Source organism: Acanthopagrus latus, chromosome 11 (genome assembly GCF_904848185.1).
Source record: "Acanthopagrus latus isolate v.2019 chromosome 11, fAcaLat1.1, whole genome shotgun sequence".
NCBI classification, from domain to species: Eukaryota; Metazoa; Chordata; class Actinopteri; order Spariformes; family Sparidae; genus Acanthopagrus; species Acanthopagrus latus.
This window is the reverse complement of record NC_051049.1, coordinates 24,112,192-24,131,926: the sequence shown is the minus strand read 5'-3', so window position 1 is coordinate 24,131,926 and position 19,735 is coordinate 24,112,192. Positions and strand designations below refer to the sequence as shown.

The following is a 19,735-nucleotide window of genomic DNA, read 5'->3' as shown; positions in this document are numbered from 1 at the left end:
CACAAGCAGATTAATAGATTTGTTCTGTGACACCTCTGACCCTGCTGGGACATGTCTGGTTGAGGGCTTCTGATTGGTTATTACGAAAGATAGGGTTTCTGTTTACACATGCAAGACCAAAATCTGTTCCTCTAATACCACAGTGGCCTATCAGTGAGTCATTCTCACACCCAAACTCCTTTGTGGAGGCGGAAAAGGGATTCAGAGACTCTTTGTCTCAGTTTAGGAAAAAATTCTTCTGCTGAAATGTGTTTGGTTACTAGGACATACAGAGGAATATCAACCCCGATGCTAAGCGTAGTTGACATGTGTTTTAAGCACTGTCTAAAATGTTATGACGATGTGCTTGCACAACTTGAGAGAGCCATTCAACCTCTTTCACACACTGCTGTCTTTGTATTTCTCGAACAGAAGGAAATCTTGCTTTTATGCAGGGTTGTTCTCCCACCTTCAAGCTTGTCAATGCCTCACTGCGTGTCAGTCAAAGCTATTGAAATTTGATCAAAATCCAAGGATATAGTACCTGTTTAAAGTAGGTACGGAGGTTAAAGTTTATATCAAAGGTGTCACACAAGTGCTCAGCACCTCAAACCATAACCAGCTGTATATCTTAGATTTCATAAAAAATCTAATATGGTTGGGTTCTATACTATACCTTATCACATACACATCACACATCTGCTTTTTTTCCTGGCCCATTGCAACAGCTAACCGTTCAATGATACCTGAGCATTTAATTTTGTGTAAACAGCAACAAGTCAGATAATTAGATAAAATTGTCATGCTGAAATTATTTGGAGGTCTGCTAACATTGCTGTTCTTGGTTTAACACCAAAACACCATTGTAGACGCAGAGCTATCTGGAAGAATGTTTGAGATTAAACATTTTTTATGTCAATAGAATATTTTATGACCCAAATCCATATAAGTTTGGAAAGAAAAGAACTCTTGCTGTTGAAATCTAATATTGCTGTTCAGTGGAAATTTACTTAACATCAGCTCCAACCTTGCAAACTCTTTGACGTATCAGCAAAATGTCTCCCTCTGTCCTTTATGTGTGAAAAATTGCATGCAGTTAAGATATATTAAAAAAAAAAAATTGAGGGTCCTCTTGAAGCTGCACTGGTTTGTGAAGTACTTACTTTGTGTAAGTTAAAGAAAAAACATTTTAAAAGTAAAAAAAAAAAACTTTAAGTATTCTCATTATTCATAGTCTGTGACAGTTCCAAGTTACTGGTATTTCAAAACATACACCTCCCGCTTTAAAGCCTGTAGTCTCATGTATTGAACCAAGCAACCAATTGTTGTAATTGTTAGGACATTTTAAAGTTCATATCTTTCATGCCTGCTGATCTCTTCTCAGTTGTTTGGAACCACTGTGGCAGGTAGTGACACTTACACGTTGCTACCTTTAGAGAAACTGCATCTTAAGGAATGGATTCGACATGAAGCCACGTGGTTGCAGTAAGATAGGAAGATGAAATAGGAAATACATTTGAGTCGCTTAAGTGTCCTGAATCGGTGAATCTTTTTCTATTCTAGGGTTCAAAGGGAGACCCCGGGCTGTCTCCAGGCCAGGCTCCACCAGGGGAGAAGGTAGGAATATCTGCCACAGGTCTTTATGTCATGCTCCCTGTCCCTACGTGTTTCTCTCAGGCCCTTCTGTACTTTTCCTTCTTCCTCTTGGTTTTGTTAAAAAGGTCTCTCTCTTCTGTTCTGCCCTTTCCCTCACAAAGGCTTTTCTCCTGACCTGAGATGGTACGCTTCCAATCTTTACCACAGTCCTTTCTCAGACCTCATTTAGTCTCTGCTCACTGGCTGCATTTTAGTCTACTCTTGATTTCATTTGTGGTAATTTGAGCATTGAGTTACTGTTGACTTAATGCTTTCCAAGTTGTGGATGATTAAAAACTTTTTTTTATTATATCTAATAATAGTTTTTTGTATACTATATATTTGTTACAGTGGTTAATGAATGTGTTTTATAATCTGATTAGGGTTAGGGTTTCCTCATCAAATTTAATTTATTCAGCATCTTCCTCTAAACTGCCTTCTTGCATTTCTGACTCATTTTCTTATCATTGATTTGTCTGGCGATGCCACAGCTGGTCTCTTCTACTTTACTATCTCTCCTCTTTTTGCTCCTCTTTCTTCCAAACATCATTAATAATAAATAATGATTTTCCTGAGTAGCACCACTGACTTGAACTTGAACTTATTAAGATCCGAAAAGTATTTTCCTCCCTTCAAGTTGTGGCGCTCGGTGCTATCATAGAAATCTCCTTAGAAGAAAAACTAATAACTTCTCTCTTGACATTCTGTCTAGAATTGCCAGATTAATGTTTGATTACACTCAAAATCAAATCAAAGTTTGTGTCCATATTTGTCCAATCTCATCCTGATGTCATCCCCACGAGTTATTGATAATAATCTTAAATGGATGATAGACTCTCTCTGAAGTAGAAAAGCACCGTTTAACTGTCCATATCACCCAAATGTAATTTATTTTATTTTTTTTAGAGTGATCCCACATAAAAAATAGTTTGTTGCACATTTTTGCAATTGTTCATCCGTAATGTTAGTTTAACAAACAAACTTTTTGCTGTTTTTTAGTGTTAAGTAATGTATACAACTGAATTCACTTTCTTACCACTGAACTTCCTATTGTTCCAATAGGGTGACAGAGGTCCGCCGGGTTTGCCTGGGCTGGATGGATTTCAAGGTCGACCGGTAAGATTTTGCATTGGTTGTGTTTAAACTTTTAACTGACTATGAAAATATGCGAAGGCTTTTAAGACTTAGTTATTTTTACATGACTTGTCCAAGTACTGATATATTGTATATTAATGTGAGACAAAACAGGTATTGCACATATATATATATGTATATATCTGGTTCATACATAGGTTGGTTAAGCTAAAGCGTTCACTGTATCTGTATTCCCTCTGTGTTCTCCCCCAAGTGTTAGCCACAGCCGTGAGCTGAGGCCTCTTAATGTGGTTAGTATTAGGTTACCCTGTCAGAGACAGCCTACAGCCCACCCTGCTCTCTGCCTGTCTTGAGACTTCCTGTCTTGCTTCATACTGATAGAAAGAAACATGTACAGATATCTGTAACCTTTTTCTCGCTCATTTTCTGTCGTACTTAATCTTCTTACCTCACACTGTTTGTTCATCTTCGCTGTCTCTCCATTTACCTCCATCTGTGTCACTGCCTCTCTCTGGTAAACCTTCAGATCTGTTAGTATTTGGTTTTGGCTGGCTTAAATCTGATTGGGTTTGAGGTCTAGGTGAAAGGCCGTCCAAAATAGGAAAGGGACCCTGCCAAGAGTCAGGGGGTCAAAGACATGCACAATATCCCATGACTCCTCGGGTCAGCAATTGTCACGTTCTAAAGAGGGAGAATTTTGTGGCTGCTGCTGTTAGTAAAATGAAGGTCACTGGCATTCTCTCTATGTCCACTAGTGTGCATATGTTCAATCACACATATACACACACACATTTTCCTCTAGATGAAGTATGTTCAAATTCTGTGCTGTGTTGCTGTGTTCAGCTTAGCTGTTGCTCAAATTAAGCCTGTGTCCTTTTGATACAAAGCAGGCTTAATCTGCTACTGTCGGTCGCCCACATGGTTACATCTCCACAGTCGTCCAGGTAGCCTCTTATTGAAGCTCTGAGTCTGGTCTCCACATAGCATATTCTCCCTGGAGGCCATCCCAGTGTTTGCAGTAGCTGAACCTAATATACCCAGTACATGAACTGTGCCCCTTCAAGTATTTCAAGAGGAAATGACTGGCTCAGGGGCTATGCTCTTTACCCCCAAGTGGGCCTTTTATTGAGTGTGAAGGTTCACATGTCACAACCTCGGAAACACATGACAGTGTCAATGATACCGTTCAAGAAGATCTCTTGCTGCCCCAAAAAGATAGTGACCTGGCCCTGACCTTGTGTTTTGGACCTGTAAACATCTGTTGTTGATAATCATGTCAAAGGGAAAATAAAAGGGCTTAAGAGAAGAAAAGCTCTGATTTACTGAACAATAAATCCTGTTTAATTTACAAAGAAGTGCTTGTTCAACTTAATGTGGAATTTGGCACAAAATGAAAGTGGAAGAGGATGAGCAAACTTTTGATCTTATAGAAAGTCTTTATGTTTCAGTCGTGTCAGTTTCCTTTTAATCTTCACCCAAGATTAATGTTTAATGATCACACTAAACCCCAAATGGGCCAGGGACTGACTACTGGAAACACTACACAGGACATATGGGATAACTTAAGTGAGATATTAAACATTAGCACAGAATTGTCATCACCTGGCTTAAGACTTAGCCCAATTTCATCCAATCCAAACACATACCCACACACCCCCATAAATCTTCTTCCAAATCACTACCCAGCGGTAACAGGAAGTATAACTCATATGAATTTGAATATTGACCATTCAACACATTTTAAATGTCAATCATACATGTCTAGGAATTCACAGTTAGAATTATCCTACAAATCACACCATCCCAGTTCAGAGATCATTAACTGAGACCTTTAGAGTGATACTGTGATTAGAGTGATGCTGGCTGCAGGAAAGAGGATACAGAACATCCTTAGATCCCTTGAAAATGCATTTTAACAATGCACTAGCATAACTGAGATGTGCAATAACAACTGCAAACTCTGCAATGCTTCATCAAATCACTCACTGGTAGGCTTCTTCAGTGTCCTTTGCATTGTTGGTTGCACGGCCCCCACACATTGGTCCAGACTGAAATCTTCTATGACATGGATTGCTGTGAAACTTCATGCAGATGTTCCAGGTCCAAAGAAAACTTTAGTGATCCATTGAATTTTGCTCTGATCCTACCATCAAACTGACATCTTTTAGTGAAATGCCTCGACAACTGTCAGCTGGATTGCTATTAAATTTGATACAAATATTCATGGTTTCCAGAGGATCGATGCTAATGTGACAACTTTTGGCTTACCTTGACTTGACCTTTTTAAATGAAAAACACTGCAAGACTGATGTCATTCCCCACAGCCTTCACTTTACTTGTGTTTAGTTCTAATTAATGAGTGTTAGCATGCTAACGTGCTAAACTAAGATGGTGAACATGGTAAACATTATACCTGCTGAACACCAGCATGTAAGCGTTGTAATTGTGATCATGTAAACTTTATCCTTTAGCTCAAAGGCCTGAGATTTATTATACTTGTCAGTGTCTTTGGTGTGTCTCATGTGTAACATACAACAACAATTGTTTACTCCATCCTCAAGGGTCCTAAAGGTTATCCAGGGCCACTCGGACTGCCAGGAGAACAAGTAAGTGCTGATGAGTGAGTGTGTATTTGTAAGCAAAATAAGTCTTTTTGTTATTAGTAGTGCATTGCCCGTAGGAAGCATGTGTTCCTATAGAAACGTGGGAGGTTAAGTAGCTTTTTCATGGATGGCCAAGTGAGCTTGTGTTTGAAGTTGGGACATTAGGGATATAATTGGCTGTTTTTGACTACTTTTGATTATACCATTATATTTCACTTTAAATACTGTTTATCATGCCTTGTTTGGTGTCATTATTTTCAGCACAACCTCACATGTGTGATTGTACAGTTATTTTTTCATTTTGACATACTACATTAACACTATGGACGTAAAATCACAAAATAACATAAAATCACAGTAGTAACCACAAATATGTGTAATGAACCAATTGCATTAGTCATAATGCAATGCAAATATAAATTGTTGTTTGCAAAATTTGTGCATAAGTTTTTGAAAATTACAAAGCTGTATGTAACTATTTACATTTAAATGCAGGCAATGCCTCAGGCTCAAGGCTCCTCAGCTCATTCCTGCCTGTTCCACATTCAGCAGTCTCCTCCTTGTTTTGACTCACAACACAAAAAAAGACTACACTACACACTAAACACTATATAACATACTAACTATACACTCCAAACACGCTATATGTCAGAAATCTCTCAACTCTCAAAACCTGCCATCTCTGTCGCTGTCTGTATCACTGCCGGCGTCCATCACACAACTTCCCCTGTTCCTCAGCAACCAAACTTGCTGCTTGCGGGCACTTTCGTGACAAAAGCCATTTTCTTCCTGCACCAGACACAAAGCAAACGTGACGGCAATGTTCGCGAAAAATCGTGGCGGACATTATTTACTCGGGTTTGGACGTGCCGGTGCGTCCTGTCCATTGACTCGGGAGGTGGGCTATGTGGGGGTGGGCTAGCTCCTAGCTACACATGAACATCCACAGGTTCCGATTCCACTTTGTTGTCCTCGCGTATCCAGATCTCCTCAGACCGGAACAGACTCGGTCCGGACTCGTATAGTCTCATTAATCCACAACAGTCAGTTTAGATGCACAGAACGGGACCGAACCGCCGGCAAAATCCAGGTCCAGCTTGCGCCACTGCAGGTAATCCGCTTGTTCCTTAAGGTATGTTGTGGGCTTGAGCTCTGCAGTGATTGGCTCTGGTGTGCATATGGCTATAGTGGCTATGGTTGACAATGCTAGCGGATTTGGTAAAGCATTTATGAAATAATTTATTAACGGTATCATTGTAGTCCAAACAAATCTGACGTTGCACACCCTTGAACCAAGCAGCAGCCATGTTGAAACTCTCAGATCAGTCTGATCCTGATCTGCTGAGATATTTGTGGCAAACACACACAGACAGCCAGAGATTCCTTGCTTTTATATAGAGATACTATCATCTTCAGCAGTTGTCTTTAGCACCGATGGGACATTTACAGCGAAAGCCTTTGATTGATGTTGGGAGTCACATCATTCCCACATACACAAACAGGGTGAGTCCATATACAAATCGACACTCATACACACACAGAAAACACAGATGTGACTGTGTGCGTCACCAGCCAGTTGCATAAGTCCCTCAGCTGTCCTCTCTAGTCAGTTGTTCCTTTTATCTGCTTATTCTCTCATTGATGGAAAAACTTTTCACCTCATCAAAATGCTAACAGTTAACAACATTACACAAGTCCACATCAGAAGGAGCTAAGAATAGAACATTTGATCATTTTATTGTTGATTGGAGATTATTTTTTGGTTTGAGAATGAGAAATCTATCCAGCAACAACATAAAATGCTCACATATGTTTTATAGTTCTGTGAGACGTACGTTTTGAATGCTATTAAAATATCAATATTACACTGATCAGATGAATGTTTAAAGTGTTGTCGTGTCGTTTCAGCATGGGGCTGATGAAACAGCAGTGTGAGTCAGTGAGGGAGGGGTGTGCAGAAGTAGTGCAGAAAGGTACAGTAATAGCCGGGGTGTCTTGTTGGAGGCCGTCTGGAATGAACAGTGCTTGTTTTATTCCTCAGTTGGCAATGGTGGTAGAGGTCTGTGTGTCTCCTCTTTCACTTTATCCATCCATCTAATCTCCCTATTCAACATTCATTCAATCTCTGCCTGTCTCTCTCTCTTTCTCTCTCTCTCTCTCTCTCTCTCTTTCTCTCTCTCTCTCTCTCTCTCTCTCTCTGTCTCTGCTACAGGGTGTACCAGGACTTCCTGGGGAAGCTGGGGCTGCAGGTTACCCTGGCAGGCAGGTGCAGTGAAAAATACAAAAATATGCTTTCAGTTCCTTCATCGATCTGCTTAGATTCTTCATTGCTCTGTTAAGAATTCACAGCATCATTAATGATAACTGCACAACGCACACTGATTTCTGCTTTCCTATGTGCATTCTTTCACCTATATTGGATGTGGAATTAGGTGGTAAAGAAATACGTTGCATTTGAAGATATAGTTTACAATGAAATGAATAAACTAATCACATTGGCTTCCTGATGTCTCTTCACGTGTGCAGTCTGCGGTCTTAAACAATGTGCACTTCCAGCAGTGCTGACAAGGAAATATAAAGTGCAACTTAAAGTATAAAAAACATGTGTTTTCTTTTAGCTGTCCGTCAGTCAAGCCTGCTGTATTTCTCTTATCAGACCATTCAGAGTCTTTTGTGTCCAAGTTTGTCTCACCATGTGAAATCACTGCGCTTGCAGGTATTGTGACAATAAGTCCTCCTCATCAGTCTGTCTTTTGTTGCAGGGCTCAGCGGGGCCGCAAGGTAGCCCAGGGCCTAAAGGTGTCCGTGTAAGTACAATTGGCACGCTGCTCTCACTGTGCCCTCTTTTCTTCAGCAGCACTGGATTGAACACTTAATTTCCTGAAAGGATTAGGGCAGTGTCAGGCCCTGAGTTTTGCTCCAGAGAGACTTCTGAGTTGTATTTCTGACATACTGCCTAATTTGAGACTGCTTGTGGGGGCTGGTCCAGGCTCTGGGTTGTCTCTATAAAGGCTGAGTGTTTTTTTCTTAGTGTCATTCCTCAGCAAGGAGGAATGCCCCCAAAAACAGGAGAACAGAAAAAAAGAGAGTAGGACAGAAGACAAACAAATGGGTGAAAGTATGAAAGTAGACAGAAGACGGTCCAATGGACTAGTGAGAGAGGGAAGGTGCAGCTCAGTATGCTATGTTAGAGTGCTGCAGGCAGGTGAAAAAGATGGCAATGAAATGAAAGCAATGACTGGATATGAGAGACAGCAGAAGAGAGGGGATTATTTCTTATATAATGTGCTATGCCAACTGACATAGATATTTTAATGCAAAACAAAAGCTCAGTCATAATGTCCAGAATTACAGTACAGCTAATGTATTTCAGACTTTTATATCACAGATGTACAATGTGGGAGTTAAGTGGCTGCTCCTGGGAATTATTATTCCAAAGGCAGCTACTACAGAAACAGCGTCCGTATCCAATATTATGCATGGGGGCTGAATAGCTTCATTTTGGATTTACATTAGCCGACAATCCACAACCACTTATAATGTGATTTAACTTGTATTGGCAGCCACATCTGCAGGTCTTTGAGCACCTCAAGTATATTCATTGACTTGCATGTGTTGGATTACTATACTCATGGTCCCAGACTTTGAGGTATGACGCTGATCCAGCCAACATCATACTTAGCAGCCAGTTCCAAATTCAGTTACACTGACCGACAGATGGTGGTAACACACCGACATATGCAGCAATGTGCAAGCAAAGACAGGGAAGAAGAAGACTGTTTAAAAGCAAACATGGAACTAATGATGGTGGATTTACATTAGTTAAGAATGTGCAATTTGATGAGTGACATAAAAAGCTTGTTTTCAAAGGAAGTTACAAAGAATGTGAAGAGAGATGGTACAGACTGAATAATGCTCAAATGCTTAGCCAGTGGCACTAAATATTCCCCCAGAATTTTCTTCAGGATCCATCAGGGTCGCGGTCATGAAAGTCTCAGAAATACTATATCAGAATGCCGAAAATGTGGTAGTGTTGTAATATTTAGACAGTATTGTTATATGAAATTCTGCTAATTCCCAGGGTTTCATTGGGCCTCCTGGTGTTGCGGGGCCACCAGGGCTGGAGGGGGAGACAGTGAGTAATGTTTCTTTATATTAAGTGCACACAATGATAGGATGTCTCTATACATCATCTTCTTCAGGTCTTCCTACTACATTTGGTTGCACATCTTTGTCTGATAATTAAAACCTACCTGACTGAGGTTTAATAGATGCCAGCTATGATGAGATATTTTGGGATTGCACTTTCTAGTAATCAACCTGCAGTAGACTCAGCATTTTAAGCTGTCTTTTAACATTATTAGGTTCCAAGAAAATATGTGAAAAAAATGATATTTTCCATTTAGACTATCCCTGAATTATGTCACTCATTTTTTCATTTTTGGGAGATTCCAGTCCCAAGGAAATCCTGTTCTTTTTGGCTCTGTTATGGCTGGCATTACATCAGTTTGTTTTGTGCCAAGGGAACTATTAATTCAGTGTAATGGAACAATTACTTAAATCCTGGCTTAACCCTCCCTTGGCCATATTAAGAATATGCAACTTTGTGGTATATGAGGAGTGTGATCTACATCCTATTCAGATAGATCAGATTAGAAGATCAGTGCCATCTTTCTCTTACATACAGTATATTTTCTAAATTTCTCTTAACTTTGTGCTTAAAGTGGGCTTTTAGTCCACTTCCCTAGCAACACAGTTTCATATCCCAAATGTGAAACTTTCTTTTCTTTTTCTTTTGTAGGGCAATCCTGGTCATGTTGGAAAAGCTGGTCCCAAAGGAAGACACGTAATGATTAATCCATTTTCATTTTTGCCATAGCTCATAGTTATACATATACATATCTCATCTACCAACAGCTACCGACTGTGGAGACGGCTGCTGGTGTGGTGCATCAGGAAAATCTGGGAGATTCTCTGGAAGATACAACTGATAGAAATGTTGCCAATAGGGGTTTCACAATATACTATTTAAACCCCCTTTGCTGTAAAAGTCAACTAATTGCCTTTAGAAGCTCAATATAAATACACCTGCGCTGTGAAGGCCTCAGAGTTTGTTGTAGAACAAAACTTGACAAACAGCATCATGAAGACCAAGGAGCTCACCAAATAGGTCAGGGACAAAGTTGAGGAGAAGTGCAAAGCAAAGGATGGTTATACAAAAAAATCCCAGCTTTCATTATCTCACAAAGCCCCTTTAAATTCTTAAAGTTCTGAAAGAACAACAGCAAATCCACCAAGAGAAAGCCAGCAGCCTAGACTGACGGACCAAACAAGCAGAGCGTTAATCACAGAGGCAACCAAGAGGCCAAAAGTAACCCTGAGAATCTGTTCACTGGACAACTTCGTTATGCACAACACAAATCCGGCATTTATGAGAGAGTAGCAAAAAGGCAGCTGTTTCTGAAAGAGAGCCATAGTGAAATCAGGTTTGGAATTTGCCATAAGCCATGTGGGAGACAAAGCAAGTATATGGAAGGTACTCTGGTCGGGTGAGACCAAAACTGAACCACAAAAACCCTATGTGTGGGAGAAAGTCAACATTGCACATAGCCCTGAACACACCATTCCCATAGTGGAACATGGTGGTGGCAGCAGCCTTCTGGGGTGATGATTTTCATAGACAGGTACTTAAAAAACAGATCAGGACTGAAGGCTAAATGGGTGGAACCATAAACAACCAATTTGTCTTTTTTCAGTATGCAAGAGACCCACACTTTACCATCTACTTGATAGCTGCATCCAGCATGTCTCCTGCTTTTCGTCTCATCAAAAGCTATATTATATTCCTCCTAAAATGGCAGTACTTACCACAAATACCCAAGGGACATCAACAGGAGATTCATTTGAAAACTGCATCTGCTGTGAATGTGTTATAAGGGCAGGACATAAACAGTGCAGAGAGAATAAATAAGAGAGGATTTAATACTGTTCAAGGTGTGGCAAATCATGTTGGAAATGCCTAATGGCATGTATTTTGGCATCGGTCCTGTAATGCCAAGTTTGTTCCAGGGTGGCATTAAAAAAAAGCCAGTTAGATTAAGATAAAGACAGATGGAATGTCAAAGTCAGGCCTCACACTGTGAAAAGTTAATGTTTTAAAAACAAGCGTTAGCTTTTCTGTGTTGAAGTTGCCAAGCGGGCAGGCAGCCCAGTGTCTCTTCCATCCAAAGGGTTTTTTTCTGGAACATTGAGCGATGTCTGGCCAACTGGATCAGAGTCTGTGGCCTAAGGGCTGTTGTAAGTCAGTCCATAAGCTTACCAATACATGCTAATCTTGCTTCATTAAATAAGCATTCATTCACACCATGTCAATACAAATTTGATCTTCATCAACAACAAGCATGTAATGAGCTTTATTTAAAGTAAATGCAATGTGTAACAGAAAACTTAGAAATGAAGTTATGGTAAGAAAATAGAAAAAGGGTGAATAAAAAGCTAAATACACTTCTGTTCATTCACCTGCACTGAATAAAACTGTGAGTAGAGGGTATATTTAGCAGTGGTTGCACAGACTTTTGTAAACTGAATGTGGATGTACTTCCCTCACAGGGTGTGGTGGGTGATGTGGGGGAAAGGGGACCTCCCGGTCCTGATGGCAATGAGGTGAGAACCTCCTGGTGAATTCAGCTGCCCTCTCTTTTGTCATGCCCTTTACTTCTACTTCCTCCTTTCTGTCATCCAACCCTAAAATCAGTCTTTCCCTGCTTCTGACTTGCCCTCTCTAATCAGTGATTGTGTCTTATAGGTGCACAGTACTCAGCTAGGTCCTGCAGGCTGTTCTTATGAACTTATTCTGAAGGTTTTTGTTAACACTTCTTAACTGTATGTATAGTGTCTAAAAGAAAAACACAGTGGATACGATTTTGTCACAGATAAAACTTTCACGGCAAGTCTGATGCAAATTCTTGAAAAGAAAGCAGATGATGGACAGATAATTAGTCTACTAAAGTGCTGAGCATTTACAATTTTTCTACTGTGGTCAAGTTACATTTACATGTACATTTTGGGGGTTTCAGACCTAAGTTTGTTGAGATGCTTTCTCATCTCACTTGTTTGTGCGTGATAACAAAAAGTGACACTTACAGTATTTCCAATGTAGTCTTGGGAATAAGGAATGTGTAATACTGTAAGTATCCTATCCTGTGTACTTAGGATGTTGCTGTGATGTTTCACAGGGGCCTGTTGGTGGGACTGGCATTAGTGGCTTTCCAGGCCTGAGGGTGAGTATCTCTTTTGCAATGTAAATTTTTTTTAATGTGTTACATTTCCCATGCCAAATAGACACTTAGTTTGATCTGTCATTCATTTGGCTCACACAGTTCTGCATCTGTCTCTTCTTGTTTCTTCCGAGATTGCATGTCTGTCCATCTTTCTTTCTAGTTGTCTGTCTCTAGTGATTGGATTGTGGTTTGGATGATGGATAGCAGGATGTGCTGAACTTGAGCCAGGGTTTTTTGTTTTTCATGGCAGCAGTGTATTTCTTGCCATTAATGACAGCCACCACTAAAATCCTCAGGGACTATCTTTGCTAATAGTGTATTCATGTGCTCCTTGGATGATCCCATGCCCTAAATTGAAAAGTTGTTCTTACGACTTCATTGTACTCCTGAATCATGACATTTTTCGTTGAAATGTGAAAACAACATGAATGCTGCAAAGGTCTGTTGTATTACAAATTGATTTACTCTGAGACTTGTTGCTGCATAAGTACATTCCAAAAAACACTGAGATATTATTCAACCTGACTTGTTATCAGGATTGATGCGAATACATAACTATTCTGTTCTTGTAAGGTGGACAGCAGCAGTTACAGTCTAATACCACACAATGCATTGGATGTGAGCAAAACATGTATATGTATTATGTGATATATAAAAAGTTTTTTTGCCATCAACCAAACTTTTTAATCCGACACCACATGAATAGGTATTAACTTCAAGGGAATGCCAGCACCAAAAAGGTCCAAATGCTCCAGAAGTTGTGAAAGTGCAGCTGAGAAGTACAGAGTAATATGTATAGAGGAAGATGGAAGGAGAAGGAAAGGAAAACCTAAATCTGAGCAAATTTCCCAAATGTATATTAATACAATACCATTTTTGAGTTAATAATAAACTGCATGCCGGTCTGGGAAAAACACTTGGCTTTAAACTTTTCCAGTAGGCAACGGAAGCCCTCATCTTCAACAACTGACATTAGTTGAGCATCTAAAACAGTTAATTCTAAAACTTTCTGTATTAATGCCAATGCTTTCAAGCTTTCCATCAGTAACTTTTCGCCTCACTGAAGTGTATCTGCCAGTTAGTTGCTGGGCTGTACTGTCTCCTGCTCCTTTGGTTTTGTTGAGCTGCAGGAATTCGGCGTGCTCCTTAGCGTGGTGCTTTTGGATGTGCTTAATTAAATTGGTAGTATTGTACTTTGCAGTACGGCCCATGGATATGTCAGTTTTTACTGATCCCCGATCCAGCTGTTTTGTCAGTATCAGGGCCGATATCTAATCTTAATATTGGATCAGTGCACCCCTAATATTAATGGAGTTGTGCAGTTAGAAGAACTTGGAGGTTATTGTTCATTCTTTGTCAGCTGATCAATTTATATACAGAGTTAGCAAGCTAATTAGATGAAGACCGCACTATAGCTTTGGAAACATAATACCTTTACAACACCTTCTCCCTTCCTGTTGTATGTAACAGCCACACTGTGACTCATCATGAGCATTGGCAGGATTTCCTACATGGTTGGTTACATTGAAGGTTAAACATGGAAATGTGACACACAGTATGTTTGGTGTATGTCAAACTATGATTTTGAAAGTTAAAAGATCCTAAATGCTACCAACATGACCAGCCTAGAGGCTCTGTCTTATAACTGCACTTGGAAAGAGTAAAGACTGCCACAGGCCTAATAGAGAGCATGCTGGTTTTTTGTTTTTTTCTTAACTGTGGAATGTACAAGTTTTGAAAAAGGCATCCCCGGTTCATGTCAGCAAAATAGAGACAACTGTGTACATATCATTTCAAGCCTCATTTATACTGGTTTGCTGTCCATGTAGCATGGGGATTTATTGGGGTTTTTGAAGGGTCACTGTGTGTCCTAGACACATCTGGATGGCTTCCCCTTAACATTTACCTCAGGTACTGGCTGTGTGTCATCTTTTACTATGGACACAGACATGAAACATGCAGATACCCTCTTCAGGTTTTTACCTTTAACAAGAATATTATCACAGGGGTTACACATGTGAGGCAATCACACTAATCTGCTAGATGCAATAGAAACGTAACAGTTAAATAAACTGTTAAATAAAGTTGAATTGACTATACATTCACTATGTATGCTTTAGAAACCATTTATCAAGCAATTGTACAGGTTTATCAACAAAAGTTGCAGCTTTATGTTTATAGATGAACTACACACTAGTGTTATAAATGTCAAAAACATTCAAAGCCAAACTCAGAAGACAGTGAGATTGTTGTCAGATTTCTCTCTAGGAATGGCTGATCTCTTTTTCTGTGTGTGTGTGTGTGTGTGTGTGTGTGTGTGTGGTTTCAATCGGCATCTTATATTGATCTATAAACAGCACATGTGCTTGTAATTAATTGTTTAATGCAATTTTAATGTTTTTAATATGGCTTGCCTCCTTATTTCACAGCCTGCATCTTGAGGTCTGAAAGGGTGTAGTTTGTGACAAAATCTGACTCTGTGAAGGCACAGTTTTGGTCATAGGATAAACAAATTCATATGTTGGAAGGCACCTTGTCATTTAAACCTCATGTGGCCACAGAGCATGTCTTCTTTCATTGCTTTTTAATATCTTAATGACGCTACTGCTTTTTAAAACAGTTTATTCTGTAAAACTACTTTAGCCAGTGTTACTTCCTGTTTTTTGGTTAACAATCTTTTTTCAAACAGACAACAGGGACATGGTTAAAATATCCAACATATTCAATTACCCTAGCAACCATATAAACAATCTATCAAGATAAACATCACTAGCATGATTAGCGATTGTGGTCACTTCAACACAAGTTCTTGTTGGAAACAGTGTGGTTAATTGTTATTAAGCTCAAGATTGCCTGTCATCTTTGTATTTATTTGTATTCATTATGCTGCAGACACTGTCTTCTCTCTAGTTTTGGAACATACTGGTAATATGTTTTGGTAGTTACTGGTCTTGGTAGTTACTGGTCCATTTCAATGAATTGCCTGTAAGTACTTTCGAGTAATCATACAAGAGAGCCAAAATACTTTGACATCTTTAATCCTGTCTTTGACATAATTCATATTTAGTCAACTATCCAGCTGCATGATTTTGACATAGGATAGATCTCACAAAGAGCTTTAATTTGACATCTAAATCTAAAACAAATTTTCACTTCCCTGTGTCAGTCACACCTTTGTGGCTCTGCTCATTTATTGAAAGGCAATTACACACAGTCAGAACTTTTGTTAAGTAATCAGAAAGAGCAGAAACAGAGCAGCAAGTGTTCGTTCTGGTATGCACTTGATGTCGTTGCCAGTGTGTGACTCAACAAAATGTGGTACAATCAGACACTTCTTCACATCCTAAATTGAAAAGCAAAAGGGTGAGGCAGAGACAAAAATAGTTGTTTGAAATTTTATAGGATTTTTGTGTGTGTTACGGCTTAACAAACCTTATTTAAAGTGTTTTTTGGGGTTTTGCCATGTTAGGTGTGATGTGTATAAAGCAAAACATTTTATGTTTGACTGGGTTGTGTTGAAACTCAAAGTACAGGAATTCAGCAATCTGGTATTTGTCAAGTCTTTAACCATTCTTCTTTGGAGAAAATGGTTGGGATGATCTCTAACCACCTGACAGTCAGGCCACATCTTGGAAGCATTTTGAGCAAAGGCTCTGTATAGGATGTTGATGTACCAGATCACTTCATCCGGGCTGGTCAACACCCACGTTTTTGGGGAAAGTTCTTTTTGTCAGCTTATCTCCTCCTTTCACTACGTAATTTTCCATGTGTTTTCTGTTGAAAGCCTTGCTTGATTGAGTGCATGTGATTTGTGTCTATCCGGCTGCAGTACCACAGTGGTACTGTAGCATCAAACACCAGCTTTACACAGTCCAGATGGACTCCTAGTTTGGGCCACATGTCTATGAGGACATAAAATGAAACCATGTTTTGACAGAAAGTGACAGAAGTTTGGATAGAGGATAGTGTTCTGATAGTAACATTTTCAGTCTCAAGTTAGATATGAAGTTCAAGATTCCTTGTCATTGTTGTATTTGTTTGTATTCACTATGCTGCAGACACTGTCTTCTATCCAGTTTTGCAACAAACCCTGGTGTCTCTTCAGTCTATGTCCCATTGTTGAAACCTTCCTTCTGTCTCAAAGATATAAGAAACCTTAAAGATCCCCTATAGACATTTTCAGTTGTCCATGAAATACGCCACTTTCAATAATGATTTGTGTCTAATATGGTTTAAATTGACATCTACTCATTCTCCCCCATTTACATTTCCAGAATCTATGAATACATCATTATTTTTTATTTCCACAGTTTTGGACACATAATGTCACAACAAGACAGTTTTCTCTGAATGTGCACGGGAGGCTTCAAGTTTCCAAATCACACTTGTAAGTTGAATATTGGACCAGAAATTGGCATCACAACTAATTGTGATGTTGCAAATCTTACTCGTAAGCTGCCTCATAAAATCAGATTTTTAATTAACACAGAGAAAATGTACACTTTGAGTAGATGAATGCGAAAACAACCTTCTATTGTCAAACTCTGCACATACAGTACACATTCTATACAGTGGATCTCAAACACTGAACTGTAGGGAACAAGAATCAAAATACTTTGGATTAGAGGGGGACTGAGTGAGCGGGCTGCCTAGCTTCCTTAATTAAAATGTTTACTATAGGCAACTGGAATATACATGGAAACAAGGGCAGTGTTTAGTTTATTGTGTTTGTGTGCATCTGTGTGAATGGTATATATGTGCATGTGCTGGTGCATACTTAGACATGAATACAGGCAAACAAACACACACACCACTGTCATCTCAAAATCATTGCTGCTGGCATATTTGTGGCAGTCACTGCGAAAAACTCCAAATCAGTGGCCGGCTTAACCACATGTCTACTTGTAAAGGATATTTTTCTGTCCAGTCACACATTCTAGCCATTCTCACCTTGCCTCAGTCAATTAGAGTGGATGTTGTGAGCTGGCAGCGGTTAGCAGGGCCAAACCCAGACCCATACAGATCAACGGGATACACTGTCAACACGGCTTAGTTCTGTTAGAAGGCCGTGACTAAAAGGAATGCTCTGTGTAGGAAACAGCAGATAGTTCTCATGTCAAAATAAAGTTTCTGCCAAGAAGAAACCGGAAACATCAAGTGTGAAAAATGCCTTTTGGTTTCAGGTAACAACACTTAGTGAGGATCAAAAGTGTGTGTGTGGGTGTCTGTGTGTATGTGTGGTTGTCTGCGTGTTTGTGATACTTAAATACAGTTCTGTGACTCCCTCCATCCACAGGGGGACCCAGGGCCTGAGGGACTGCGAGGACTGCCTGGTATGGTGGGACCTCAGGTATGTTAGACACTACAGCAGGTGCCCTAAGTTTTAGGAAAATAATTAAGAATACTGTTAGCTGTCAGATTTACCTAGAGAATAATGTACTGTGTATCTCCACATCATAGATTTAGTTTGCATATGAAAATGTCAGCTTTCATCATTTATCAATCTCCTCCATTGCTTCACTTGTTTTGCAAAACTCATTGAATCATTGAGTCAGTGAAGGCACTGATTCTTCTCAAATAATAACCCCCCTACCTCTCTTTCTGTCTAATTGAGTGATTCTGCTACTTTCCATCCCTCCTTCCTCTCCTTGTGGCAGGGCCCAGCAGGACGAGCCGGCCTGCCTGGATTGAAAGGTGATAAGGTGATCTAAATAATTATACTATTGCAGTGTATCTGTGTGTAATGTCTCATTAGCCCTGTAGTTGGGAGTATCGCAAGAGTTTCTGTTGACATTTCTATACATGCCCAACTATGTGAACTGAAATTCAAATATCATGATATTAGGTCTTGTTCAATATTGGTATCGTATTGTATCGGTATCGTTTTTTCATGATTTTAAAACATAAACTACATTTTGAAGTAGCTTGTCTTGATAGTTGTTTCATAATGTATCAAACAGTCAACTTAACCGTCTATGTACGGGGTCTTTGTCTACAGTATCTATCTCTTACCTATGCTCATATTGTCATCACTGTGGCAGGGTAGTGTTGTGTTATATCTCTGTATGATACTGTGAAATTCAGGGTGAAGTGGGACAAAGGGGCCAACCAGGAGAGATGGGGTACCAAGGTGACAAGGTATGTCTGCTGTCACACATTTTGAGCAAAACAGAATATTCTGATGTGCAATATCTTAACATGTTGTACATCAGACTGTTATTATCATACTTTTTTTCTTGATGGTGAATAACACAGAAGGGATATTTGTTTACCCCCTTCTGTGACAAGTAATTGGTCAATAACATGACTTTTGCTACATTTGTCTTTGCTAAGTCAGAAAAAGATTAATTAAATGATAATTTCCACAAATCAGAAATTCATTTTGACTGAATACATGCAGATGTTGACTCATTAATCATATTAAGTCACCACATAATGCTTGTCACATGTGAATTAGGGTTTGTGCACATACGCACATCAAGGGATTCTCAAAGTTATATGGACACTACAAACACAAAGGGTGTGTACACCAGTTTGAGAGTGCTATATTTGTATCTTTCAGGGTGCTGCTGGTGCGCCTGGTCCTACTGGGCCAAGAGGGAAGCCAGGACCAACGGTATGTTCGCATGAGTGTATATCTGTGTGCACCCATGAGTGCACATGTAGACATGGCTGAAAGTGAATTTATTTGTGCAAGTAACCATAGTGTACTACAATTAGATCAGGCCTCCGTTTTTGTGAGCTTGTGAACTGAATTTCGTTTTGGTCACAGTTACAACACACTGGCTCTGTCATGAAGCCAAATGAAAGTTTTTAAACATTTGTTTGCTTATCAGCAGATTCAAGCTCATATTAAAAATAAAGATGAAACATTAAAATGCCTCTCTTTTCTTGTTCAGTATGCATTATTAACACATCCAGATGTTGTCTATTAACCATCAGATGTTGTTGCAGTTTAGGTTACTACAGTCCTTGAATAATCTGGATAACCGTATTCTTTATTGAGAATTAGACTTACCCTTGAGGCTTGATAGTGTACCAAGTTCAAATGTTTCAAAAGTTTTTTGCATCACATCAAATGGCGTTAAGAATACAATGTGGCATCACAATGAGTCTGAAATACAATCTTTCTGTTACATTGAC

General features: G+C 39.5%; 1 protein-coding gene across 6 annotated transcripts in view; it reads left to right on the top strand.

The window, feature by feature from the left end:
* The window catches only part of LOC119029103 (collagen alpha-1(XXIV) chain), a 95,804-nt gene that overhangs the window by 31,082 nt on the left and 44,987 nt on the right, over positions 1–19,735 (top strand). For all 6 annotated transcript variants that reach the window (XM_037115694.1, XM_037115698.1, XM_037115693.1 and 3 more), the window contains exons 6-18: positions 1,543–1,596; positions 2,677–2,730; positions 5,271–5,315; positions 7,525–7,578; positions 8,075–8,119; positions 9,394–9,447; positions 10,114–10,158; positions 11,922–11,975; positions 12,548–12,592; positions 17,889–17,942; positions 18,250–18,294; positions 18,677–18,730; positions 19,155–19,208. In XM_037115694.1, coding sequence (XP_036971589.1) covers positions 1,543–1,596; positions 2,677–2,730; positions 5,271–5,315; positions 7,525–7,578; positions 8,075–8,119; positions 9,394–9,447; positions 10,114–10,158; positions 11,922–11,975; positions 12,548–12,592; positions 17,889–17,942; positions 18,250–18,294; positions 18,677–18,730; positions 19,155–19,208 — 657 coding nt within the window. The remainder of the gene's footprint in view (positions 1–1,542; positions 1,597–2,676; positions 2,731–5,270; positions 5,316–7,524; positions 7,579–8,074; positions 8,120–9,393; positions 9,448–10,113; positions 10,159–11,921; positions 11,976–12,547; positions 12,593–17,888; positions 17,943–18,249; positions 18,295–18,676; positions 18,731–19,154; positions 19,209–19,735) is intronic.